This window comes from Gallus gallus, chromosome 6 (assembly GCF_016699485.2).
Source record: "Gallus gallus isolate bGalGal1 chromosome 6, bGalGal1.mat.broiler.GRCg7b, whole genome shotgun sequence".
NCBI classification, from domain to species: domain Eukaryota; kingdom Metazoa; phylum Chordata; class Aves; order Galliformes; family Phasianidae; genus Gallus; species Gallus gallus.
In genome coordinates, this window is record NC_052537.1 from 5,174,755 (window position 1) to 5,202,739 (window position 27,985).

Below are 27,985 nucleotides of genomic sequence, written 5' to 3' on the forward strand. Positions count from 1 at the left end.
CTGTTGGGTTGTTGGTCACCTACGAGGTCTCAGTACTTCCCACAGGAGCAGAAGAAGATGGAAAAAAGTTATAAACAGACTTGTGGAGAGAGAGAAATAGGACAGGTCTTCTGTGAAGGCTGAGTTCCAAATCACACTGGCTGTAGACAGACACTTTATTTTTACCAGCAGAAGAGAATTCACCAATTATTATTTCCAGCACAAGGCTGCTGTCAGCTTTGCAGCCTCCTGACAGAAATGCAGAGGAAAAACGTGTGCTTTTCTTCTCAGTGTCCAGGGAAACCATATTCCCACGTGGGACAGTAATATGGCTCAGATCAAACCATGGTCTCTGAACCACAATTCCACATTATGAACACCCATTTGATTGATATGTTAGACTTGGAACATAGGAGTGTGATGGAGCAGAAATACCATTTATTAGCTTACTCACCTAATAATAATAATTTGTTTAAAAATAGCTCATTATATTCCATAAACTAGATTCAAAATGCCCTCTTAACTAAACATTTCCATGTTTTTAAATGAGATCCATGATTTAAATGCTTAAAATTTATTTTGGTTCACACTTCAAGTTCAGCAATTCACAAAGTGCAGATAAAGCTAAAAAGCCAGATTGTGCTAGAATGTGAAATGGCAAATACATTTCAAATGTTAGTAAGCACCAAGTCCAGGGGATTATACTGGAGCTGACATGGAGTTAAACCTCTGAAGCCTACAGCATAAACATAAGGTCCTCAGCATATCATGCGGTAAAAAAGTTAATTCACAATGAGTGAACAAATAGGTCTGTTTCACTAGGAGATTCAAAACTGGATGTCGAAGGGAAGACCACGGTAAATATAGTCTGGTTCTGATTATTCTATTCAGCTATATAGTAACAAACTTCTACACAACCACATAACTGAGAGAAGTAAGTTGGATTGATTTTCGTAGATATATCAGCTGTTCACAATTCACAAATAATGAAGATATTTGAATTTGAACAGTCTAAATCATTCCATTTTCCAGAGTCTTCTATCACCGCACAGTCTTCATTTTTGTGATTATTTGGTTCTCCAGGTTTCCAGTTGCTGTAAGTTAAAGGCCCACCACTCAGGTACATGAATCTGCCCTCAGTTTGTGCATCAGATATCCCAATATAAGCTTGGCTTGAAGGGTCAATTAAGTCTTTTAAAGCTGTATTCTCAGCCTCGTTCCTAGGAGAGGCAAGCACACTTCCAGCTTTTGCACAAAGGGATTTTCCCTTTTCAAAATTATATTTCTTTCCAGTTGAGACAAACATTTTTTTACCAATGTTTACGACGTCCTTTAAACTCAAGGCTAGAAGAAAAAGTAAACGCCATGTTGAATTACACCATCAATTGAAGATTGTAAAGTAATTTATCCATAATATCTCAATTATAACTGTTTTTTGCTATTTAGTACAAGTGGACTTCTTGTAGTAATAGGTAGAATCCAACAGAAATCAAACAAAATTAACACCTGGATATACCAAATCCACTTTTTAATAAAACAAGATTTTCACAAGGCTTGGATCACAAGTCATTTTTAATAATTTTTTGTTCCCTGTTCACATATTACAGCTCTTGAATCAAGATCTGAAGGAACTTGCTCCCTAAATCAAATTGCGAGCACCACAAAAAAGCTTGCCAGGTCTCAATGCAAAAATCAGAAACTCATTAAAATTCATGCAGAGGAACTGAGCTGCCATTAGGAGATCTTTCCCACCCATTAGCTTTAACCTGGGATCACAGAAACTAAAGCTAAGAGGCTGTAATGAAATTCAGGGTTTAAAACCAGGGAGCGCAAAAAAGACATATAGGGACAGCTTTAGTGAGCCCGGGGAACTGAGTATTTGTCTTGAAAACATTAATGATCTTGGGAGAAATATACATCTATAGTTCATACACCTGTCAGGTTTTCATGAAAAAAAAAAAAAAAAAAAAACAAACCCAACAATGGAAAGCGGGGCTCTTGCTCATTTAATAGTTAAGACTGGGCTTGCAACAACCCTTTTGAAATGCATTTGCTTTCTTTGCCAGACATTTATTTTACCTTACTGTCTTTAACAGGTATCCAGGATTAGTGTCAAGGGAGTCTACCATCTTCTAATAATTGTATGGAACTCCAAAAAGAAAATTAATATGATTGTCTCTTACCTTTTTTGTATCTGCTTAAGTCATCTTCCAATACCCGGATTTTTGCTTCCAAATCAGTTATTTGTCGGTGCAGGTCATCAGTTACAACAACTAGGAAATAAGGGTATTATTTAGTAATTTATCTTAAAAATAACTACACCACTGCTGTCTTTCATCTAATGTGATTCTATGTGAGACACATTTGGTTTCCAGAGCAGAAACCATAGGCCACATTGTAGAATCATTCTCTAGGAAGTTGTGCCAGTGAGAAAGCCACATTTCTAACTAGGATGAATATTTGGGTGGGCTTTGAATTCTCAGAGCTGACAAGCTCATCAGTTCAACTGGAAAAGCCCAGATCTCAAAGGCAAAACGCAAATGTAAGCACTTGAAATGAATTAAAGAATAAAATACATGAACAGACAAAGAATTAAAGGGCAATGCCTTTTGTGATGTGTGTGAAAGGATTTGTTATTTCAGATTCAAACAACAAAAAACTAGTGACTCACTCCAGACACTTTTTTTCCCAAGTTATGCTAGGCAACTCATCCCCTAAGTAACAGGCATTTTATCTTTTTGCTCCTTACACTTCTGGAAATCACACCTTCTCACCTTTCCTCAAATGACACTCTAAGAACACCAGACATTAAAACAAATATTTTAAAGATAATACACTAAGAGGTTGAAAAATAGATTATAGAAACATGAGAACTTTACTACTTACTTCCACGTTCTCCTTTTTGACCTTTCTCTCCTTGTGGTCCCACCTCTCCTTTTAATCCTTGGGGTCCTGCTTTTCCAGGCAAACCCTGCAGACCTCTCAGTCCTTCTCCTAGAGTTTGATTTGAGAGAAAATAGCTTAAACGTTTTCTGAGAGTGTTCTCCCACCATGTCTCCTTCATGCTTGAAGAGAGACTCGAACTCAGGAATAGTTTAACTACTAGCAACAGTGTGCAGAAGACACAAACACTGAAGTCCCTCTTAGGAAGATGGTTGCAAAGCCCAGCTGAGGATAGGGGGTAAAGAGACGAATACACTCGGAAGAAAGGGTAAATTGGTAAGTGAACAGGAAATGGATAATGTTGGTAGAGCTATCTGTCTTTCTGCTTTGAGAAAACTTTTCAACAACAAAATAAAGCCCCTACATTCACACCAATCAGAAAAGGAGATAATTCACAGCGTTAGAGGACTTCTTGGTCACCCATGATTTCCTAATAATCACTTGTCATGTTAAGTTTTCTGTGGTACACTGCAAGATTACCCTGCACTTTATGAATGATAAAATTCTTCTTAGAAATACTCAGTATTTGAGGTTTGGACATGAAACACAAAATATCCTCAAATTGAAGGTGAGTACTAATTGTAGAAACAACAAAGGCTGAAAAAAACACCCCACATGGTAAATGCATTTTATCTCAAAAGAATAATAATTTGTAATATACATCATGAACAGCAAAGAATCAAGAAATAGAGTATGGCCAGAAGTCCTAATTCAGTAGAAAGGAGATAAATGAAACACACGGCAAAAATATCCTCAAGGTGTTACAACACTATATTAACTTTTAGCGGTCAATAACATTTCATTTTGCCATTGTCCAAGTCTTCCAACCATTCATTGTGTCAAACACCACCCCGTACTTCCACCTGAAAATTGTTCCTGTCAAAATAGTCATTTGCTAGGAAATGCATTACTTTGATGAAAAATCATTGTGATGCGAAATTCCTTACTATATCTATTTATGAAAATGAAAATCCAATGTAATTAACAGTTATTGCAGAAGTACACATGCTCTAAAATCAAAAAGCCATTATGTGTAATCCAACCATATATGATAATGTATTATCTAGAAAATTAGATAAAATGTAATAAAGGTCAAGCATACCTCTGAAGTGGTTATTTAATCAGGCAGTGCTGGCTTTACATATTTCAGTCATGATACTGCAGGGAGCATACTGAGGATACATGACACTGAAAATGTCTATACAGAACATCGTTACACTCCACATAAATTTTATGTCTTATATTACATAATTGAATCATAGATTGCCTTGTGTTGGAAGGGATCCTAAAGATCATCAAGTTCCAACTCCCTGCTGTAGGCAAGGTTGCCACCCACTACATCAGAAAGCGCAGAGCTCCATCTAACCCAGCCTCGAATGCTTCCAGGGATGGAGCATCCACGGCTTCTCTGAGCAACCTATCAAGTGGTATTCATACTGATAGGAATTTGCTTGGATATTGAAAAGTAATTAACTAACTCCAAGAGGCGTAGTATACACACAACATGATGACATAAAGCTGGGATGAGTGGCTGACATACCAGAAGGCTGTGCTGCCATTCGGCAATACCTGGACAGACTGGAGAGCTGGACGGATAGGAACCTTAGGAGGTTCAACAAGGGCAAGTGTAGAGTCCTACACTGAAAGAAGATTAACTGCACATCAGTGCAAGTTAGGGGCTGACCTGCTGGAAATTAACTCTGAGGATAAGGATCTGGGTCTCCTGGTGGACAGCAGGTTGGCCATGAGCCAGCAGTGTGTGTTTGTGGCCAGGAAGGCCAAAGGTATCCTAGGGTGCACTAAAAAGAGTGCGTCCAGCAGGTCAAAGGAGATAATCCTCACCCTCTACTCTGCCCTAGTAAGACCAGATTTGGAGTACTGTGTTCAGCTCTGGGATCCCTAGTTCAAAAAAGACAGGGATCTCCTAGAATGAGTTTAGTGGAGGTCCACAAAGATGATTAGGGGCCTGGAGCATCTCGTATGAGGAAAGACTGAGAGACCTGGGACTGTTCAGCCTGCAGTAGAGGAAACAGAGGGGATCTTATCAATGCTTGTAAATATCTAAGGAGCAGGAGTCAAGTGGGGGCAGGTTCTTTTCAGCGGTGCCCAGTCACAGAACAAGAAATTCCTTGTGAATGTGAGGAAAAATTTCCTTACAGCATACGATGTAATAAGAAAGATACAGTTCTGTATGTACTTATTAAATATTTTCTCAGAAACAATTTTGTATCTTGGGAAAGGTGGTGACTTTGTTCTATCGTGTGTCAGAAAGCACTTCCTGATCTGTTTGTTTGCAGCAACTGTTTGTCAAATCATGTCTTGGGGGAATTCAGTTGCTGGGACTTAGTTAATTTGAAGCAATCCAATTATTATCATTAGGTTAGTAGCCAACCTTAGCAAGCATGATTTCTGGTTTTGAAACTGGCCCCTGGAAAGGAAAGCAGATGTAATATAGTAAGGTATGTAGGAAAACCTGTAAGTGGCTCAGAATACAAATGGTACATTGAGATTGAAATCTCGTTTTATCTCTGTTTTATGGGCTGCTGTGAAAATGTGATTTTATGTTTGTATGGCTTTTTTTAAAAAAATTATTTATTAAATCCAAATATCTAGAATAGAATTAAAAATGGAGCAAGTGCTTTATAGACAGCTTTCTGCAAACTTACAGAAACTACAAAAGGTTAATAGAGCAGAGAAGCAGAAAAGTAGAAGAACAGAAAAGGCATAAAATAAGACTAAAGGGATGAAAAGGAGTGTCAAAAATACACTACTGATAAATACTCTGTACCTGGGTCTCCCTTTTCCCCTTTGGGACCATCTCTTCCATCTCTGCCTGGTAATCCATTGACTGCAGGAGCACTACACTGAATGATGGGACAGGAATACATTTTCTCTTCAGGTTTATCTGTGGTAAGTAAACTTGTTGCCATCATCAGTGATAGACAAAGTAGTAAGGCACTGAAAGGCTGAAGAAGAGTCATTGCTAAGTCCACAGATCTGTGACAAATAAAGCAGAGTCATATCATAGATTTCTCCACTTACATGATCATTTTAAAGGGTTGTCTAGGAAAGAGTTGCCTGTGTTGCCCAGATGCCTGCTGTTCCAAAGAGCAAGAACAGGGGGTAGTGTATGAACCATTTAATCTAGCCTCTGATTGCATCCTTGTGTGTGGAAACCAGAAAAAAGACAATGAAGCTTACAAAAATCTGAAAATGTCAAGGTATAATGAAAATATCATCCATTTCACCGTGCTGCAAATCCATTTTAATGTATTTTTTTCATTGCAAGTTTAAACTTAAATAATTTCTCTTTATGCCAAATGATGCATACAGAATGACAGTTTGCAATGAATCCTAAACTTTCCAGCTACTTCATCTCTGCAGGGAATCTTCTCTCTACAGCTATTAGGATTACTGTATGTTGAAACTTAGAAGTGATTAAGATATTTTTTTTTATAATATCTTCAGTACTAGCAAATACTGATAGCTTAAAGGACAAAAATTTCAGGTATGCTTAGATAGTCATCATCTGACTCCCTCTCAGTTTCTCCTTTCACATCTTGTATTTTAGTTAAGATATGATACTTCTTCAGTATTATGCCTCAGAGCTAAAGTTCTCTTGGATCCCAGATCTGCAATACTTTGCTGCCCTCTCTGAGCAGAACAGTGACAGGCAATGCCATCATAAGATAAAGCTCTGCATTATGTTCTGATTAGCTGCACCAAAATAATTATCCTCAATTTTAATATGATGGTCAAATTTGATGCAAACATGTCCAATATATTTTGTGTTTAACTGAAAACAAAAGCAAGCAAACAAACAACAACAAAATGAAACTACCACAAACACAATTGGACAAACTTAAAGGGTAAATGAGTACTAAGACAACTGGCTTTATTTTCTCTCGGTTCTACTAATCAGCCTAAGGTAGGAAACACGTTTAAGGAAATATTGTCTTAAACATGGGGATAAGGAGACAAAATCATACCCAGCATGAATTTTGCTAATCACTATGATTATTTTATTTTTTTATTTTAAGCCTCAGGAAGAATTCCCCATGGAGAACTTCCTACTCTGTCTTGTTTCATCTGATAAAGTGAAATATAAAATCCACTCACTAGCTTACTACTGTGAGAACATTATCACTAGGAAAAGAAAGCAGTTTAAGAAGCACCACTTTTCTGTGTACTTCTCTGTAGGCTCACATCTAAATCTGGAGCAAGTGCCTATATCAAAATAACACAAGAGAAATTACTTAGCTGACCAGTAATAATAGAGCTTGCATCCAGATTATTTTTTCTATCCAGCATCGTGGACAAAAGACAGCTCTTTTCATCCATCCAAGGGGCTTTTCCTGCTGGATTTTTATACCTGGCTCATTATTTGGTACCAGGGAAGATACCACTTCTCTCTCTCACAAAGGCAGTACGAAAATGTTCATAATCATGGTCCAACAAAATAAAATTAAAAACCAAAAGCTCGCAGAGAATACTGTCATCACAGAGTCCCTAACACACAGACTGTTGTTGTTTTTGGCTGCTGGCCTTCTGAAGCTACCACCTGTTTACCTCTAAAGTTTTCCAATATGACCGCTTCGAGTCTTAACTCTAGGAGAACAAAAGGGTCTCTTTCACCTCTGAGAAATTGGTGGCAGGGTTTCCTGGCACCTGTATCACTTCAAAAAGACATTAATGACAGTTTGTATCAACATTAGTTTGGATTTAAAAAAAAAAAAAAAAAAGCAAAGTATTCCCACTCTAGCAGAAAAATCTTAGGGATTTCCTAAAATAGGAAACAGATTTTGCAATCCATATTTAAATTTAGAGAAGATGGAGATTCCAACAAGGAGAATCATGCCAAGTGTGGGTGCAGTAACACTCCTTGAGTCCCAAGGCTTACACAACTGCAGAATATTTAAGAAGAAAGATCAGAATCAGGCCCTGAAATGGAGCTTCTTTTATACTTAGGAGGTAGCTAGTTCTGGAAGTGATATCAGAACACCTATTTAAAGAGATTATATCTCAGAAAATTCTTCCATTCTCCCATAAAAAGTATATTGTGACTTGCCCAATGAAAGCAGAAATCAGAGAAATGATCCTGGAAGAGGCAGCCAGGAGGCAAAATCATGGAGTCCTAATCATGGAGCTGACAGCTCTGAGTAATCAGCCTTGAAGCCAAAATCTGACAGAAAAGGACAGCCCTGTTGAGTCAAATACTGGGGAAACTCCTCTTCAAAAGTAAATATTACATTAGTATAGAGAATACTAAGGGATAGAATGCTGTTAAATGGACAGATCACATCCTGCTAATTAGTCTTCTTCATCAGCTTATTGTGCACCATTCGGGCAGCCACTTTCTAAGTGGTATGCTCGTGCTTGCAAGGGTTGCAAGGCCTCAGTATGGTCAAATACTTATCACAGCAAAAGAGAGTTTTACTTACCAGCACCTTTACCTGCTTAGTGCACAGTGAAAATCTTATCACTTCATTGGCTTTCCTGACAGCCAGTGTGACAGAACGTAGTAGAGAAGAATTGAAACAGAAGATGGCTGGATTTTTATCTGAAGGACCAGCCTGCCAAGAGGAAAAAAAAAAAAGTCCTTCACGTTTCCACCGAAAGCTGTAATTTTTAGCTTTATTCAGGGTTTTCCGGCTTATCTCTGTCTTGCACAATCCTAGCGATCATCTACTTCAACCTTACCACCCCTATTTACAGGAATTGCGTATGACACTCTGTGAGTAAACCCTTTGCTCTTTGCCTGGCCTTGGATATATATTGACTTTGTTACAGTACAAATGAAGAACAAAACAAAACCTCTCCCCTCCCACCCCCCACACACACACAGAAAAAAAGAACAACAACAAAAAACCAAACAACTAAAAAAAAATCAGGATATCTGAAAGGTATTCATTTTGACCATAATGCTTTTCCCCTTAATTCAGTCAATGGATTAATCTTCAAATAAAGACTTGGATCTTGCTTGACTGCAGTGACTATTTTTCCTGCAATATACTCTGAATTATCCATGGAAAAAAATAGGCCAACTCAAACATGTACATTTGTGTGTAGATTAGAAAAGACAACATTGCTTGAAGAAGCAAATCTTAAAACATTTAAATAAGTCACCTACTACTTCTCTTCCTACAAAGATAATGACACAGTGATCAGGCTAAAATTCTCAATAGAGCCTGCATGAGAAGTACAGTAATAGGAATAGTTTGTCTCAGAGTATATTGCCAAGGATAGCTCTGAAATAAGAGTAGTATAAAATGTTCTGAGGAATAGATGGCTCTAGCAACTTAGCAACTCTGCTGGTGGAAAAATTCCTTACCCAGAGGAAGCTCTGATAGACCTCTCAAGCTGAAAATATCAATTCAAACTCTTTCAGCCACGATTTGATAAAAACTTTGAAAAGCCAACACCATGGAGAAAAGATTTGGAATTAGAGGTCTGTTTCCTTAAATAAGAAGCTGGAAATTCCATATCGATAGGCTATCTTGGCTAAGAACTAGAATGGTATCCATATGCTGTTAACGCATGGCTTCAAGAGTCTGTCACCTTGACTTCAAGACTGTCACCTTGCAATCCACAAAAACTGCTGGTTTATTTTTCCCCCACTGAACTTCTCTGAATGTTTCCTGCCTGCAAAAGAGAAAGTATGAATTAGGCAGCATTCTCAGTGATTACCCTACTCCTAGTACTCACCAGCTCAGAACACTAAACATACCATGTTGAGGATCTTGAAGAGATGTATTTATCACGCAGAAATTTTACAAAGCAGTGGCACAACAACACATTTATATGCATTACCCAAGCCTTCAGGACTATTATAAATTCCTGAGTCAAATGACATATAAAAATCGTAAGGACAGATGATTCAGTATTCAAAATTATTAGAAGGTTTTCTTCGCTGAATTTCTCATTTCATTTTTTTTCCTTCTCATTTCTATAAAGCTGCCCCTTCCTCTAGAAATATTAGTTTGAGTACTGAGTTGCTCCCTGCTTAGATGCTCAAATATACTTTCTTTCTGCACGTCATTTGGTTGTAGGAGTTGTCTTATGTCTGTATGCTCTTTGGTATAAAGTGCAGCTCTTCAAATTTTCTTGGAGAAGCAAGCAGCCCAGCATGTGAGAAAACCTGGCTTTTGAAGTCTCAAAGTTACCTTTGGAGCCATCAGTTTTGAGTCCTCTTCACCAGCAGAAACATTATGTGGCAATAACAGAAGTGGGAGCTACATCCAATTATTTTCATCACAGCATAGCAGGGTGACAGCTTCTAGAGGTTTGCAAAGGAGTGTATGGCTACAGCAGTGGATAGAAATGCACAGCCAGCTCATTGATTCACTTTGATGTCAGACCAACAGTGTGCTCTTATCTCCAAACCAGGAGTTTACAAAGTATGTCAAACCTTTCACTGAGACAATCAGAGGCAGGATTAAAGAGTTCTGAAGAACAAGACCCTAGGAATAACCTTATTCCAGAAGAAAAACTCAGACAAGGCATTATGGAGCACAATTCTTAATAGGTGCTCATACAGTGAGTAAAATTAGAACCCTTACAAAACACCTAAAGTGGAAGCTGTCCTGTTCTTCTGAATTAATAGTGATTTATCCCTTGCCTGTGTAACCTACTATGCATCTATACTTCTGCACAGTAAGAAGGATGGAGCAGAGCTGAAGCTCTCTTTATTTTCGGCTGTCAGCCAGACACAAAGACTACATGGATAGTTGTTTCTGGTGCTGGGCTGCAACCTTGAGGCAATCCTCACCAATGAAAAAAATCCTTGGATTTCCTGTACCCACTGTCTATACAAAGAACAATTTAAACTTTTCCATTACTTCTGGAAGAGGTTGAAATTTCTACAGTAGAGCACTCTAGGAAGAATGCCATAGAATGCCAAGATCACATATATCAAGTTCCTCCTTCTCCTTGAAAATGAGCAGGTTGAGCTAAAAGACATGTAAGCTTTAAAAGAATGAGATGCTGGAGGAAAATAACATCTCATGAAATATCACGTCTGATTTCCAGATTTTCACTTTAGCTACAAAAGACGTCGAATGGCACTTTTACCAAAATAGGATGAGTTGTTCATATCTTTTAATTGACTAGTCAGTAAAGAATTCTGGAGGGCTTTCTTCATATTGCAAGAAAAAACTGTCAAACACAGGCCTCTCCAATATGCAATAAAAGAGACTCAAATGCTGTTGATGTCTCAGAAGCTGTAAATACATTGTGCTTTTCAATTTAAGTGCACATTGAGAAAGATTTTGTGACGATTGAGCAGATAAAAATCCAGATAAGAATCCCACACAGACTTGATTATACAAGGTAGAGTCAGGTTGTACTTAGAATTCCTTAATATCTACAGTAAATCTTGCAAAGCATGGGATGGTTACTGAGACTAGCCACTCAGGTTATGGGATCAGTCAAATCCCTACACTTTTTGCGTTTCATCGGGATCTTCTTTTTCTGTGTCTTAATGATTCTAGAAAGGATTCAAAGTAATGAGCACGATTTTGAGGGCAAAACAAGAGAAGCTAACAGCTGAACTGAAAGCACAGATGATAATGGATTAAGTGGCCAGGAAGTGACCTCTGGTGGAGACGGACAGCAACAAGAGTGGTCAGGAGGTGTGCGCACTTCTTGGGAGAATAGCTTATTCATTTAACTACCTTACGTCCACTGAGTTGAATATGACCTAATATTATGACATAATCGAAGAAACTTTCCAACTGAAATAGAAATATTCAACGCAAAAAAAAAAATTGGAAGCTAATGCCAGAGTGGTGAAGATTTTAACCACAGGCTTTAGAAACCTCTGTAACAAAAGGGATTACTGACTTTGCACATATTAACACTGTACCTTTAATGAAGTGAAGCAAAGCCAATCTTTCAGATGATCTAAAAATCAGATGAAATGTTAAAGGAAACAGAATGATCCTTTGAGAACATGTCGGTAACTCTAAAAAAACATGAGATTTTCACATTAGTGTGAGGTGGGGGAATCTGCTGCTTTCAGCACACACAAGTTGCTAATCACAGCCTCTGCACCAAATTGTAAGATTCTTACACAGACGTATTAAAATACAGAATATCCCTAAAGACCTCATCTATTCCCAACTAAGTGTTGTTGAAGAGAACTTTAAGGTGTGGAATTCCTTTGATATCACGTTCTGAAGAGGCTCACAGTGCTATTTCAGGGCCTGTATTTGCAGAGTGCATTCATGTTCTGCGAGATCATGAACTTTGTGCAGGTCCATGTAAGGCTGCAAACCCCCCTCTTGGTGATTAGGATGACTTTCCCTTCCTACTGTTTCTCACATTCCACCAGGAGTTAGAGCCCCAAGAGCTTCTCTCACAGTTCTAACAGTGGATACAGAAGAAGGTTTGCTGTACAGAAATAACAAAGTGAAATTGTTCCCAAGGAAAACCAGTCTGTCTTGGCAACAGTTGTCCTGGCAACAAAGTCTCCTAGCAGAGCATCATGGCCACTGATCCATGGAAAGCAATCCATGAGTCATTTTTCTCAGGGCCAGGGAAAAGGGCTGAGAGCCCCCCACCATTTGGCTTTTCCCTCAGCTCAAGTTGTGAGAGAACTCCCAGGAGCCACAGAAATTAACTCAAATTCTGTCTCTTCGCTATGGATCCAGGGCATATTAATAATAAAAAATATTAACAGACAGCAGTATTCTACCACGCGGGGATTTCTTATTTTTGCTAGTCATGTGAAGGACTGGCTTAGCTCTTCACTAGGAGTGGAAAACTGCACTGGAAAAATCACATTCAAACACAAGTCAAGACAGCCATGATAGCACTAAGCAAAGTACAGAGAGAAGCAGCAGAGCACAGTTCTGCCTAAACTCTCCAGAAGTTCATGTGAAAGGTTTTGAAGAGCTGTATAGCTTTGGATTTCACACCTTCCACAGAGAATGGCACAGGCACTGATCTGTGCTCAGCCAAAGATGGATCCACGCATCAGACATAGTTTGACCTGCAAGTTCTTGCCTTGGACAATGCATTCATGCTCACCTCTGCCCAGCTGTTATCATCTGATGGCTTTCTGCTCAAAAGTCATTACTGCAAATTTATATCACTCTAGGACAAAACATGTGCACTATTAAGCACAGCTCTTTCATCTGCACAGCATATATTTAGTACTCAATGATTAAACAAGCAGGGGGTTGAGCAGTGAGCAGAAACTTCAACTACCACAATTTGAAACCCATCCATTAAAAGAATCAAGAGAACTACCTGGGTCCGTTCAGGCTCCAAAGGTCCTTCACGAGTGTGAGGATGAATAGGGCTGCACCAGGACCCACAGGTCCAGGATTAGCAGCGGTTCCAGCCATGTCTCAAAAACTGATATGAAAGAAACAATCCTATTTCAGAGACCATAACTTTTCAATAAAAGCATTTTCTTCTGGAACATTTCTCACAGTTCATTCTAATTCTTTGATATGGACTAAGACTATCTGTGCATGAGATTATTTAGTCATGAATATTTGGACACATACACTTTCATACAGGTGGAATGAATATTAATGTATTAGATGATAGCACAGCCATTGCACGAACTGATATTTGCAGAAGATTTGAAGCAAAATAACTTTTTAAATCAGCTTACAATTCTTTTTCCATTACCTGTGCAGTAAACGTTCCAGGAGGCTGCTGGGCAGGTGGAATCCCAGAGACTTTCAAGGAGAGGGGGAAAAAAAAGCACCAGTAGTCATAAATCACATGGCTTACAACTGCATAGTAAATACCTGCAGCTATGTAAAATTCTGCTCCTAACCTAAACTAGTAAACAACTTGAAAAAAAGTAAGCACAGGCATAGAAAATACGAGCTGACTACAAATCAGCTGCAAACACATTAAAGGCCTATATTTGTTCAGATACATTATTCATAGTGAATAATTTGAGCATTAGTTGTATGCAATTTATGTTGCATAAACTTAAGTAAACACTTGTAACCAAAAGCTGATTTAAGAATTAATGAGCAATCTCTAAATAAAATTTTACTACTAAATAAATCCTTCTCTGAGTTGCAAAGCCATATGTTTCCTTCAGCATATATTCCAACATTGCTATTAGCAGCTAAAGCTTGTAACATTGGGATACTGACAGACACTTGATGCCTTTTGAAGCTCTTGCTAAGCAGAGGAAGGAGCAATTGTTTTTGAGGGGTTCTTAAAGTAATTGAGGTTCAATAGTAACATGACCTCATTGTAGTTTTGCTCTAAGCATCGAAATTTTTTATCTAGAATCAATACTTACACACTTTTTAGTAAACAAATTAAGAGGAGAAACATATTGTTTTCATCTGCCAAAGCATTTCCACTGACCACTGCCGTGCCACTTTGCACACAGACTTTAGAAATGAGTATCTCATACTAAGAGGCATTGCAACGTAGCGTAGCACATCTGCACAGTCTCGATTAATACGTCACACTGTGCTTTTTAGTGACTGTAAGCAATTGGGAAATTCACATTTCACATGCCTTTTAGTCAGCTGCCTTAAAAATTTTTCACACACACCATGACAGCACTATGTCATTTTCTGTGAAAATTCAACAGGAAAACAGACAGGTATTATTAGCAGCTAGATAGATGCACAATCAATATATACAGTCTCACAAAAGACTTTTTTGTACACCTGGGATCTCCTTCTCCTCTCAGTCCCTTCCCATAACTGGTTGGCAAGCTATCTCCCATGTGTGTACAGGAAAAGCATGGTCACAAGCCCATGCACTTGAGTGGCTATGTTTGCATCTCAGTCCATGGCTTTTCTGAGCTCAGCACTACCTGGGGAAGAGCACAGAGCCTAGCCCTGATTTGCACACATTCCACGCTCTTCTGCAGTAACTCTCATCTAAACTTTCAGATCAGGTCAGGCGCAAACAAGTTGTGCTGAAGCAACGTTATGGGAACGTGTGATTGATCTAATGAGTGCATAATACAAGGTTTATGCTATGTGAATAAAAACAATACAATAAAACAGGAGCTAACTCACTCTCAGTTTTGTGCGGTCTCTTTCAGTGATTTTTAAGTGCCTGATATTTATAGAACTTAGGGGTAGACTTAACATATGTAGATTTCCACTCCAAATATATTTCCATGCCATTCTAGTAATCACTCCTTTAAGATCTTCTCGTGTTCTACAAGATAACTCATTACTTATTCTGTAATTTCTTGTATTAGAAAGAGGGTTATGATTGGTTTAAGAATAGACTCATAGCTTATCATGGCAGATTCCATTTTGTGGGTTGAACCTGCTTAGGTTCAAGGTATTCCTTTGTCTGAAACACACTCATCGGTTGCTACGTAGAGGATGGGCAGTTAGGAGCTGTTCCTCTGGATCTGACTCTCACATACAAGGATGACACTGTTGAAGTTTTGTCCTTTATATATGCTTTATACAATTTCCCCATGTGATAGCCTACACCAAAATGTTTAATCGTTTTTAAGAACCCTTCTGCTACTTGGCTAGTTCATCCCAGCAGCTAAACAACTCGCTTTTCTCATAAGTCTTTGATACCATTGCTGCTCATTATATATCAAACTTGCTGCATTTCCATAATGTGCGTCTTAGTCTTCAAAAAATATTTGGTAATAAATCCTAACTGGTCTTAAAAGGCAGTTGCCAAAAATATGGAAGTTTACAAGATTTTTCAAAGTCAGGATTTTAAAACATTAGATTCTTCCAAAGAGAGTGAGCCAAATGTATACCAATATGACAGATGCAAACATTATATCAATTTTTTAAACAAGTCCGATTTTAATATATTAGTTTGAATGGCACATCTAAATGCAGAAATTATTCTGAAGAATGTGGAACAGATCCCCCCCAAACCTTCGTGTATACAAGAGAAGCTCTTAAAAACAACTACCTTTTTCTGCCAATGTTTTCTAACCAACACTGAGATAATCTTAGTGTACTTCACACCTCTTCATACATAACTGTGAAATGACTGTTAAATGACAGATAAATACGATCTTGGGAGGATTTATTGTCATTAATGTCATCCTCCAGTAAGAAAGGATGTTTATTTCCTTTTGTGAGTCTCTGCACAGCAGATGTTGTCTGTTTGTCTAAAAGCGATAAGGGCAGAACACAAGAAAATTAATTTACACTAATGATAAAAACAAATGATGGAAGAGAGTCATGCGGCTGACAAACTGCAGTATGGAATCCAAGCAGGATTGCTAAGACACTGAATTTGTTACCACACTGCCATAAAACCATAATAGGAACATCATTTAGGTAGCGCAGTTCAAAATGTTACTATCTGATACGTAGACTGTATATCAAGCAACATGCACATTTATACCTGTGACAAATCACCAAGGGGCAGATAGATCGGGGTCAGAAATTTTAACAGCATCCAACTTTTCACTTATGTTCTTGTCCGCTGTTCTCTTTATAACGCTTGATTCATTTCTACCAATTCCTGGTCTGAGTGACAGGATTTTATTACTTACATGCCTAAGCATTTCTTCTGCCTGTGTACTATTTATTCCAAGTAATGGTTTTGTAATGCTTAGATGCTCTTTATTCTGTAGCACTGCTCTTTATGACTTCCTCAGAGAAGCAAGCAGTCCAACAGCTTGGCAATGGAGAGCTTTTGTAGTCTCAAGTCACTTTCAATCATACCAGTTTTGAATATTTTCCCACGTCTTTTGGGAGCAGGAGGATGAGGAGGACCTGGAAGCACTATACATCTAAATTACCTTCAGCAAAGTTTAGCAAAGTGACAGCTTCCAGGAGCCTGCTGAGCAATGCCATGCTATTTCCCTGAGTGACCCACATGAGAGAGCAAAGCATACAAATGCATAGCTTATTTGCCACTTTACTTAGATGTCAGCTCAGCTAAGTACTGCTGTTCCAAATTAAAAGTTTAAATGGGTTTCTAGCTCTGCAAGTTCTTGGAAAGGGGGATGAGGATTAAAGGGGTCCTGGAACAAGGATCCCTATGAGATGGCGTTTCTATTACAGTTTTACTAAGATCCTGGAGAATGACTTCAGCAAGATCTTGGAGGAAGTGGCTTTAACTCTGAGGAATGTTCTATCTTGAAGGCATATTCCATCTCTCGTATGCAGGAATCAGCTGTGGTTTATGCCACCAGTGTATCACCATAAGCCATGCAATAACTTGGCTGAGTAGCTCAGTTGTGGGCAAAACAAAATCTGCAACCCCTTGGGTATCCACATCGCTTGCAAACCAAATCTCTGAATCTGATTAATCTGTTAAGATTTATCTATATGGGGGAAGTAGCCAATGGAAGCTGTTGTATATCTGCTACACCAGCTTCTCTTATCTAAACAAGGACCTTATCTGCATCTCTCACACTGAAAACAGAAAGTTTCTACTTTTATATGTTTCGTTACCCTATGAGGCGTCTGTCTATCATAAGCTACTTCTTTTGTCTATTGTTTCCTTTAAGAGAAGGCTGAACAATGCTGCTGAGTTCTTCCAAAGTCTTCAAATACTGTCTTTTGTAGGACCACATAGCCTGTATTTTTCAAGATCCTTAATACTTCATGATCCAATGAGTAGTTGAATCAAGGAAGTTGAGTAAGTTGAAGAGATACAGTACAAATAAAGCAAATGTATACTATCGTTCCGGGGCATTGTAAACACTTACAGATTGCTCTTAAAATCATTAGACATTGGCCACAACAACTAGAAGGAATCTCTAATCTTCTACTACAGATGTAAAACACGAAGTTTGAACTTTACGGACCTTAACTGGAATTGCAAACCTGAATAGGTTTAAGAATTTTGGATGAGTGCATTTATAACCTTAAATAAATTCTTATACTTCCCTGAGTAATATCTTTTTAAGTCTTCCTTCTGGCTTTAATGAGATTTTATTTTTAGGTGGGAAGAAGGTACTGCTTTCTGTTCAAATTTGCCCAATTGTGCTTTGTAAAATCACCTGATAGGAGGAGGCATAATAACAAAAAGATTTCTGTGCTATGCAGTGGATTTCTTCTTTACAGGTAGGATATTTTAGACCATAGTCAACTCTCATTTTAGAGTAAGCAGCTGTGCTGACTTAGATATACTGAAAGTATATTAATTACAATTTCAGGAGAAACTTCCATTTCTCTTCTGAAACTTCTGAATAGCAATTGCCACGTGTTACGGTGTGAAATCACAAACTTTACTACCTTGCCTAATTTCCAAATGTATTGGGCTTATTGGAAAATGTGAAGTTATTCTATTTATAGCAGTGTCATGATGATGAATGAGCTTTACCTTAAGGTAAAATAATTACGGCGTGTTAATGCTGGCCTTATTAGAGATACGTCTAGACTTCTGTCTTCAGGAATAGCTAAGCTGGAAGGCTCCTCTGGCTGGAAAATTGCTACAGTTATATCTTGATCTCTATCTTTCTGTAGAATCCTCCTTGACACTTCTGCTCTCAGGATCAGAAGTGCAAAAAAGTTCCTTTTGCCTTACATTTGTATAGAGTGGCATTAGATGCTCTTGCCAGTGACATTTCTAAGTGACAAAATGTGGAAAGTAAGAGAAATGCTTAAATGTATGTACTGAGAAGACAATGACAAGAAAAGAATTGTGTGCCAGCGTGGCATACTCGCTAAATGTTTCATGAGAGACATTTCTGCCATCCTCTCCAGGCTGCTTACAGTGAGGCTATGGCAAGTACCTATGCAAAGCCATGGAGAAACTCAAGATATTTCGTAGAAAAGTATGTTAGAAGACATCCTAAGAAAACCCTAATATTCAAAAAGACTAAGGTAGAGTGGGTAATTGTGGGAGATGCTTTTCTGGTGAAGACTAATAAAGCGATTGATTTGCTGCTGGGAAATGTAACCCTGCCTTGAGTCATGCCACTGCAGCCATGCTGTTGATGAACGAGGCTGCTCGTTTGTGACTAGCAGCTCCTTTCTCTTCCATGATGTCCTTTTCAGCTGCCTGTAACAGATGAGCAATTAAGTCACTGCCAGTGTTAAAAAGTGGAGAAATGGGGGGAAGGTCTTGCTTGCTAGAATCACAGAGGTTTAAATTTTTCTGCCTAATTTCAGTGAAGAAGTACAAGCACGCTGCCTTAAGGATTAGCCTAGATGGCATTATTCTCTTATCCTTTCTTCAGAAAAAGAGATGGATTATATGACCTTTCACAAGATTCAAGCAGCCCTCTCTTATATACTGCTATTTTTTTCACTGGTTTAATACCTTAATAGTATTTTCTAGTGAGCAGCTTCATTTCATGAGCGCTCAATCTCTCATGACACATCAATCTGCATTACAGTTATTATAATACTTTATTAACTTGGTAGTGGGGAATTTTCAGACATTCTCTGAAGTTAAAATCAAATTTCTTTCTTCCAGCCACCTAGAAACTTCAGATTCCTGCAGAATTTGACAGAGGTCAGAACGACAATGCTTCCAATAGGTCCAGACAGATTTTGAGTTTCCTATCAAATTGGGTGAGTTTTAGTGTAAGCACTTTACATTGTTTTAATAATGAAGAAAAAATCTTCAACTTTAAGCCATTAAGCCATATACCGAGATGAAAATGATGTACTTTTTTCCCTAATGTTTTGACTGTGCTTGCTAAGGATGTTGGCTGAGATTTCCCAGATAGTTAATGAATTTCTCCCTCATTACTAGCAACAATTTATACTGAGAAGAGTTCTTACGTCTACATATTTTCCCTTATTTTGTTCTTTCCTGCTTGTTAGTACTATGGAAAAAAGAAAAATTTGACGTATGCATAGATGTTTCCAGTTTTAGTGTAAAATATCGAGCTAAGTCATGGATTATACAGACTCATTATTTTCCTTTAAGAAAAAAAGGCACGAACAATTCTCCTCCAGAAATGCTTTCTGCAACAACTCCACGAGAACAGACTAGATTCGCTATCAGATTGGAATGGATTTAGATACAGTAGCCTAGAACTGAAAGCTCCTTAGAACAATACTTAAAAGAGGAACACCCTCCCACAACTTGCGTGGTGTTTTCATGTTCCTCTAACCTTTCACCAGTTACTTATAGGAAATCAGAAGATGTTATAAACCCCACCTAATAGCTGTGCTCACAGATCCTCTAACCATACTCCACTTGGTGAGCAGAGCTGTATTACACGTTGTTTTAAAGAACAATAGCTGAACACAGTTGCAAGCAAGAGAAATTAGAGAAATCAGTTTTTCTGTACCTGGATCCTTTCTTTTCCCCCATATCCTATTGATGTTTTTGTCTGGCTTTCTGTTCTCAGCAGGCCCACAGCCTGGCATGGGTTTGCAGTGCTGGAGCTGTCACCAGGAGCTTATTCTCATTCCTGGGGCCGCCATGTCAGCACTGAATGCAGTTGCACTGCTCAGTCATTTGCTCTGGAAGAGGCAGTGAAAGTCACTGTCAGAGCTGTTGGCTCTCCTCAGCTGCTCATGCTACATAATGTGTCTATACTAAATCAAGATGGCTTGATTACCACTTTTCATCCTGACTTGCTGCTTTTAATACATAGCATGAATACTCCTGGACAGCTCTTAAGTTATTCCTTTAAGTAAAAAGCACTTCTAAAAATTTACGTTATGTTTTAAAAATCACTCACATTTTGGAAGCCAAACATGGCAAATGTAGACCTCATTTCATCTCCCTGCCAGAGCCTTGGCACATACGTACTCCCAGATGTGTTCCTCCTTGCTCATAGTTAGGCGTCTGCACTGTCCTCTGAAAATAACAGGCCTTCAGAAATGGGGCAGGTGTCCAAAATGCTTGGAAGCCTCGATTCCTCGAGTGTGAGGTGATGGGCTTGGCAAGGGCTAAAGAGCCTGGTAATTATGGGAGTATTTCTGGTAAGCCATTAGAACTGCAAAATTCAGCCCCTGTTATTCTGTATCTTTACATCCTGTTTTGCTGTTTGACTCATTAGCTAGAGTGAATGCCCAATTGCATCTGAGCTCACAGTTGCTCTGAATTCATGGAGTTCATTCAGACAAAACTGCACTAACATTCAATTTACTAAACTTAGGGCTTTGCAATCAGCAGCCAAGAAACAGACAGGCTGGATTAGTTGAATATACACTTTTCTACCCAACTTTGAAAAGAGATGCACAGATAAGCTGTATTGTGAGAATAACAACAATGTAAACCAAGCCTAGTATTATGAAATCTCAATAATAAAAGACAGTACATGAACACACTTCCTGTGAAATAGAAGACTAGGAATATGGTTTAATGTGGTGTCATATGTTATGCTAAACTCAGCATCATTTTAGAAGACATAGAATAATCTACATAAAAACAGAGTCAAAAGGAAATCACAGAACCACAGAATGGCCTGGGTTGAAAAGGACCACAATGATCATCTCGTTCCAACCCCCCTGCTATGTGCAGGGTCACCAACCACCAGACCAGGCTGCCCAGAGCCACATCCAGCCTGGCCTTGAATGTCTCCAGGGATGGGGCATCCACAGCCTCCTTGGGCAACCTGTTCGGTGAGTCACCACCCTCTGGATGAAAAACTTCCCTCTAATATCCAACCTAAACCTCCCCTGTCCCGGTTTAAAACCATTCACCCTTGTCCTGTCCCTATCCACCCATGTAAACAGCCGTTCCCCCTCCTGTTTATACGCTCCCTTCAAGTACTGGAAATACATAGTAACTTTTCTGAATGCAGCTTCATTGATAAATGACAAAATGAAAACTAGAGGCAGAAAGAACTTTTCGTTATTTACTCAGTAATTTTTGTTGTTTTGCAGAAGTCGTAGCAGACCTAAGTGCAACATCCCATCAGTCTGATAAGCATTTATTAAAATGATCTCTAATTTCTCCCCATAACACTTTACTTTGGATACATTTAAATAATTGATCTAAATGAATAATCTAAAAATGGTGAACAGCTATGCTAGAAAAGCAAGGGAATTTCAGCTGACAGCTACATGGTATAATAGAAACCAAGAATGTGTCATTATCTGACTTCCAGAATAACGGGTAATAACAGAAACAATGTGCAAATTACTGCAGGCTAATGCTTAAACCAATGCAAATACTACATTCAAGACTGATCAAAAGTCTTATAAAAGCAATGACAATAGCTCCATGGACCATAATGACTTTGATTCATGCCTCTGTCAGAGTCAATTTGAGTCATGCTGAACTTAGCAGTGAAACCAAAATCTGAAATTCAAAGGGAAAGGACTTTTTTCTGACTTCATATTTTTCAAATCACATCTGGAATTCCTAGTGTTGTTTCCACACTCCCAGCTGTCACTTTACTGTCTACTATAGGAAACTGGTAGGTAATTACAGGCTGCTGTAGAAGATGTTCTACAGATGTGCCCATATGTATATTATAATTTAAGTGTACAGGAATCTTACATTCTTGAGCAATCACTTAAAGCAGACATACAGCACTACATGATAAAAAACAGTAGTTCATGGATCAACCGAAAAACAAATTAGAGCCAAGAATAAACATTAAGTTAACAAATGCACATCTTGACGCATTTTTTTCTCCTTTAGGGACATCTTTCCCATTCCTTAATTTTAGAATTACTAGACATATATTTGGATCCTATTTTTGGAAATTGTGATTTGGATTAGATCTAGCTGTTATCATTCAGGAACTGCACCTGAACAGAAGGATGTGAAAACACTGCAACTGTTTATCAGCTCAATTGCAATTATGGTATCTTGATGCCAAGTAAACTACACATTTTCCAATACTATAGAAAGCCTAAATACACTCTGAACATCTACAACAGAACATAGTTGCACACATATATGCATACATAAATTCCAGGATTCATAAAGATGTGTCATTAATTTTTGGTCTTTCAGACACAGTGTGTTAAATTATAAATCTTCAAACAGTTGCTCGTGCTTGGATGTTCCTTACTTCACATCCATACAAAGAGTCAATTTGTAGAATTTTTCCTCTAAGGCATTCACAATTTGCAGTAGCTGCACACTTAACATTCTATTGCTTCTAGTTAAATCCTGTCATTTCAGTGCCACAGAGCTATTTTTGCAATCACAACCTTCAGGTGGGCAGTGGTTTTTAAGGAAAGAGACTGCTGTATTTGCATCCTCATGTGCATGCTTTAAAACTACAGTTCTTGCAATATTTATACTCTACAACCACAAGTGGAACAGGTTGCCCAAGGAGGCTGTGGATGCCCCATTGCAGGAGGCATTCAAGGCCAGGCTGGATGTGGCTCTGGGCAGCCTGAGCTGGTGGTTGGCGACCCCGCATATAGCAGGGGAGTTGGACTTAATGACCATTGTGGCCCTTTTCAACCCAGGCCATTCTATCATTCTTCTATGAAGTGCCTCCTTGCCACATAAAAAATTGTATTCGATTATGCCACAAGTTTCCTGCATTAACAGCATATATTTAGAGCTGCATATTGTACTACTTTCAGGAAAGGGAAAGAATTCAAAACCAGTATTCAAAATATTTTTATGACTCTACATTTAATATCAAAAAGGCAAATATTTTAGGGAAACGAAACCTTGTTGTTTTATGTACTGCTGCATCTTTAAAGAACAGAACTAAAAGACATTAAAAGACATGAGTTGTTTAGGCTTCTGAAGGGCTTGGAGAATATGCTCTATGAAGAGAGACGGAAGGAACTGGGACTGTTTAGTATGGGGAAGAGGAGGCTGAGGGGAGACCTTATTGCTCTCTTCCAGTACCTGAAAGGTGCTCACAGCAGAGCAGGGTTGGTGTCTTCTCACTGGTGATAGGATGAGGGGAAATGGCCTCAAGTTGTGCCAGGGTAAGTTCAGGTTGGATATCAGGAAAAACTTCATTACAGAAAGGGTTGCTAAGCACTGGAATGGGCTCCCCAGGAAGGTGGTTGAGTCACCATCCCTGGATGTGTTTAAAAACCGTTTGGATGTGGTGCTCAGGGACATGATTTAGTGGAGGGTTGTTAGAGTTGCGTAGTATGGTTAGGTTGTGATTGGACTTGATGATCTTTAAGGCCTTTTCCGACCTGAGGAATTCTGTGATTCTATTATTCTACGTTTCAGAGGATTTTTAATATTAAACCTTCCATTAGAATCTGGCACTTTAGACATATACCTGTACTCTATGTGTTAAGAGGCAGGAACTTTGGCTTCTCAGTTGTACCATTTTACAGTAAGCAGGACTCGCACCTACCTTTCTTAACAGCGTGGTCACAACAGATGAAAATCAGTGGAGAGTTTTGTGATGACACTGCACAGAAGGAAAAAGTGAGCTGGACTGACTGCCTCTTCATCTGCCTCAGGTCATTCTGGTCATTCCCTTCTAAAGGTAATTGATTTCCAAAGGTCACGGACTCTCCTAAAAAAAAAAGTACAATGTACTTCAAAATCTATGGGTTTTTTTCCTACTCTCAACTTAAACAAGCTCTTTTCTTGCTATTCCCTTCTCACATAAAACACAGATTACTCGTGGATCAGAAAAGTAGAAGGGCTAAGAAAAGTGAGCCAACTAGACCATGACATTGTGAGAGACTTGCTGAAGTCTTTCTAACTGATCAGGGAGCTCACTATTGCCAATGCTAGTGCATCCTCTCAGACTAAGGAGGCGTTGAAATCAGTTCTGTAATCCCAGACTTGAAGATCAGTGTGCTAAAGTTGTCCAGGTTGCTCGGTTTGAGGATTATTTTAGGTACTGAAGTTAATATTTTAAGGGTAAAAAAATCATAAAATTTACTACAAATCATTTTTTAAAGTAAGGATTAACCTGCATACCCCCATAGAAACTTAATTTAAAATAAGAGAGTTTTTTTTTTTTTTTTACTGGAAAGTTTTCCTGCAAGGATGTGCACAAACATCCCTACTCTATCTGAAGCAAAAAGGCTGGAAAGTGAAGCAGCAAGAAAAAGAGTAATTTGGAAAGAAAATACAGGATTCTTCATAGTCTGAACTGAATAAAAGTATGCTACTAAGGTGGTGAATTGAAATAAATGAGTTAGACCACCATATGCAGTAGATTAACTAGAACAATTACTTTGATTACAATATCTGGGAATCTAGAACACAAGATACATACATCAGACAAATATTCCCCAAACAAATTTTCATGCAAATTCCTGTTAATCATCTTTTCAGACTTCAGTTATTGGCTTCTTGTTTGTTTTTCACTGTTATCAGCCAAGCACGTGTGCTGAGTTCTGGTTATCTAGACTTTGTTGTGGAGAAAACTAATCACTTGTCTTGTGAGAAGGAGTGATGAAGCATAGCTTGAATATTAATTTTCACAAGTTAGACTGAGATTTTTGGATGACAAAGTCGTTTACCGTATGATACAGAGTAAGGCTACACATTCCCAGAAGCTTTAACTCAATGTAATACACCTCCAGCAAAAAAAAAATATACCAAATCCAGAAAATACAGGTGTCAAAAACCCGTTTTTATTTACAGTTAACAAAGAAAATCATGCCTACAAAGTGAAAATTTTGCCAATGCTGCCAGTAACCAAAAGCTTTGCCTGTGCAACAAGCAAAGAAAATACAACATGAATAAACTAACTATACAAAAAAAAAAAAAAAAAAAAAAAAATCCAAAGTTCATTTTATGAGGACATGCTGAGCTTATTCTAACAGGAATTCCCTTGAAACATATATTTTATAAGGAATGGAGAGGACAAATGCTAATGTCACATGTTAATGTTGGCAGCCCAGTGCCCTTCATAAAACTCTATGAAAAAGACCATTAAATTTCCTACTTCCAGCTATCAACAGATTTCAGATAAGGATTACAGAACTGTTGCTACCTGTCGCATGGAGAGGATGCTGATTTTTTTATTCTTTATTTTTCTTCAAGACAGACTGTCAAAAGCAAAGTAATTACACAGTCCAGCTATAAGGGTGTTTTTTCTTCCAGGAAGAGTGAGAGAGAGTGATAAAGGAACACCTACAGCAGTTTCTTTATGGATGTTCATCCTCATGAAATATCCCATCAGTGTTGGCTCACTAAGTGACATTGAGGAGAACTTTCGAGTTCTTTATCAGATGTGGCTTTTTGTTAAAAAAAAAAAATATATATCATATTTTGATCTTAATACACCATTTTTTCCCCCCTGTGACTCTAAGTTAAGGGAAGTCCTAATGATATATGATGGTCCATTAATTACAGTAAGTCACCACCAGGGGTTCCATTTCAAGCCCAAACTGAAGAGATCAAGTGAACAAACTTATCCTCCCAGTGAAACACTTCAGTACCAATGACTAGAAGCAGCGTATTCTGCTGCTCAAACATCTGATAACTGCAACTTCCATCTGTGTCTTGTTGAATTCTGGCAGCAGGCAGGATTATTTAGTCTATTCTTGTTCAGCCAGCAGGAAGACTTTGTTATGGCAGGAAATGTGGGACAGCTTTCACAAATGAGGGCAGCTTTCAGAACAAATTAGTAACCAAAGAAATAGGACTCTACTAGAATGAGCTGATGACCTGCTTATCCATAGGCAGACTAGGCACGAAACAGAAATTGGAGTAATTTGTGATGTGGGATATTTAGATTTTGATTCAGCATGTATCGTTGCTTGTTCAGTCAGTTGTGGAATATCACTCTCATGTACTGGTAAAACTAAGCCTTCTTCTGTTTAATAAACAAGAAAGGCATCATATGACATCAATGGAGATGAATTAAACTTTACTTCTTAAACCTAGTCTGTTCTAACCAAAGCATAAGAAACAATAAGATATTGACACTTACCTGGTGTGTCATGTATCAGCAGCTCCAAGTCCTTTTGGAAATATTAGCTTGCACTTTGTTACTTCTGCCAAAATACGTTTAGATGTACTGTCATTGTTGAAGATTGCACACGCCACTTAAGTATGAGCAATCCAGAATTTCTTTACTTAACTATGCCCTTTAATTATGGGATTAATCTTCAAAGCATTATGGAGTACATTTACAAATTCACAGAGAGAATACAAGGATTATAGAGGATAAAAATCCATACACAGCATAATAGGTTCCACAAGTACAAGGGAGTGGTGATAATCATAAAATGCATATATGCTGAAGCTATATATGCACATGTAGATAACACAGCACGTGGATGAAGGAACCATTGTTTTTCTCTACATGCAAACATATTGAGACAACTGTTTGGAGCATGCTATTCTAATATTTTAAAATTAACTTCTTCCTAAAGCTATGCATATATCAGTTATGGTCAAACTCAGTAGGGGAGCTTCAGTGTGTGATACCATCCTCAATTGCAGTTCTTTATTCAAGGAATTCAGAAGGTGAGAATTTCTCATTCACTGCACTACCCTCCCACAATGTTTTTGTGACTATTAAGTTAAAATATCTTCCTTTTCACTCACTCTTATTATGAACTCTCCTAGATGACCACTAGGGAGCTGTGCTTGCTTCAGCTTCAGTAAGGCTTAACAGAGTTACATGCGATTTAGATTCAGGCCTTACTCGTGCTCATCTTGGCCTCTGGAAATTGCTAGATGTACTTGAGTGTCATTCATTTAACTTAACACCATGAATGTGTTTGAAAATGTCACACTCAGGGGTCGCAATTTTCATGTCTTCCCTGTCTTTCTGCTTTTTATACCTAACCTGTTTCCAAAAACTATAGAAGATAGTATCTCAGGATGAGTAGTGTCTGCTTCTATTCTGTCCTCTGAGAAACTCCGATGAAATGCATGTAAATGCAATACCTTTGAAATTTGAGCCTATATTTTCACAGAATCAAAGAGTTGTGGATTTTGGATTAAAAAACAAAGAACAATGTCCTGAGACCAGTCGGATTTTTCCTTAATCAAAGAGATACATTTACGTCTAGAAGTTACTGAAGAAACTCATTGATTTCGGTCTCTTTTAAAACAAATTGTCTCCTGGTGAATTCTCAAAAGAATACTTAATGTGGAGTCTTGTGACTTCACTGTTACACCTGTAAGAGAAATAAGAAAGGACTCTCATCTAAAATCTGTTCACTTGTGTTTACATTTTCAGTACAAATAGAAGCAATGCAGGAAACTCAGCTGCCTCTAACACAAACCCCGAGGAGACATGGCTGTTTTTTCAGTAAGCTGATACGTGACTGCTTACTGGTACAGGCTGACTTGTTGCATT

At 38.3% G+C, this 27,985-nt stretch overlaps 1 protein-coding gene across 7 annotated transcripts; it reads right to left on the reverse strand.

The window, feature by feature from the left end:
- Positions 1–396: 396 nt before the first annotated feature.
- MBL2 (mannose binding lectin 2) lies at positions 397–27,795 on the reverse strand. 7 transcript variants are annotated; one of them, XM_040702219.2, is made up of 11 exons: positions 27,571–27,793; positions 26,606–26,669; positions 24,062–24,226; positions 13,564–13,613; positions 13,174–13,281; positions 9,501–9,564; positions 8,364–8,495; positions 5,711–5,888; positions 2,866–2,973; positions 2,163–2,252; positions 400–1,323 (listed from the first exon to the last, which is right to left on the reverse strand). In XM_040702219.2, the coding sequence occupies exons 5-11, from the start codon at positions 13,269–13,271 to the stop codon at positions 950–952; spliced, it is 1,044 nt and encodes a 347-aa protein (XP_040558153.1). In that variant the 5' UTR covers positions 13,272–13,281; positions 13,564–13,613; positions 24,062–24,226; positions 26,606–26,669; positions 27,571–27,793; the 3' UTR covers positions 400–949. The 7 variants fall into 7 exon arrangements, with proteins under 7 accessions (NP_989680.3, XP_040558153.1, XP_040558154.1 ...); XM_040702220.2 differs by having other exon boundaries at positions 5,711–5,786; positions 26,606–27,795; XM_040702218.2 differs by having other exon boundaries at positions 26,606–27,793.
- Positions 27,796–27,985: the final 190 nt, after the last annotated feature.

Excerpts from the sequence above, each read along its gene's own strand:
- MBL2 (XM_040702219.2), bottom strand. The coding sequence starts at position 13,271 with ATGGCTGGAACCGCTGCTAATCCTGGACCTGTGGGTCCTGGTGCAGCC. Across the intron at positions 5,889-8,363 it reads CTAAGCAGGTAAAGGTGCTG|CCTTTCAGTGCCTTACTACT; the intron begins GTAAGTAAAACT and ends ACTCTTCTTCAG. Across the intron at positions 1,324-2,162 it reads CTTAAGCAGATACAAAAAAG|CCTTGAGTTTAAAGGACGTC; the intron begins GTAAGAGACAAT and ends TTTTTCTTCTAG.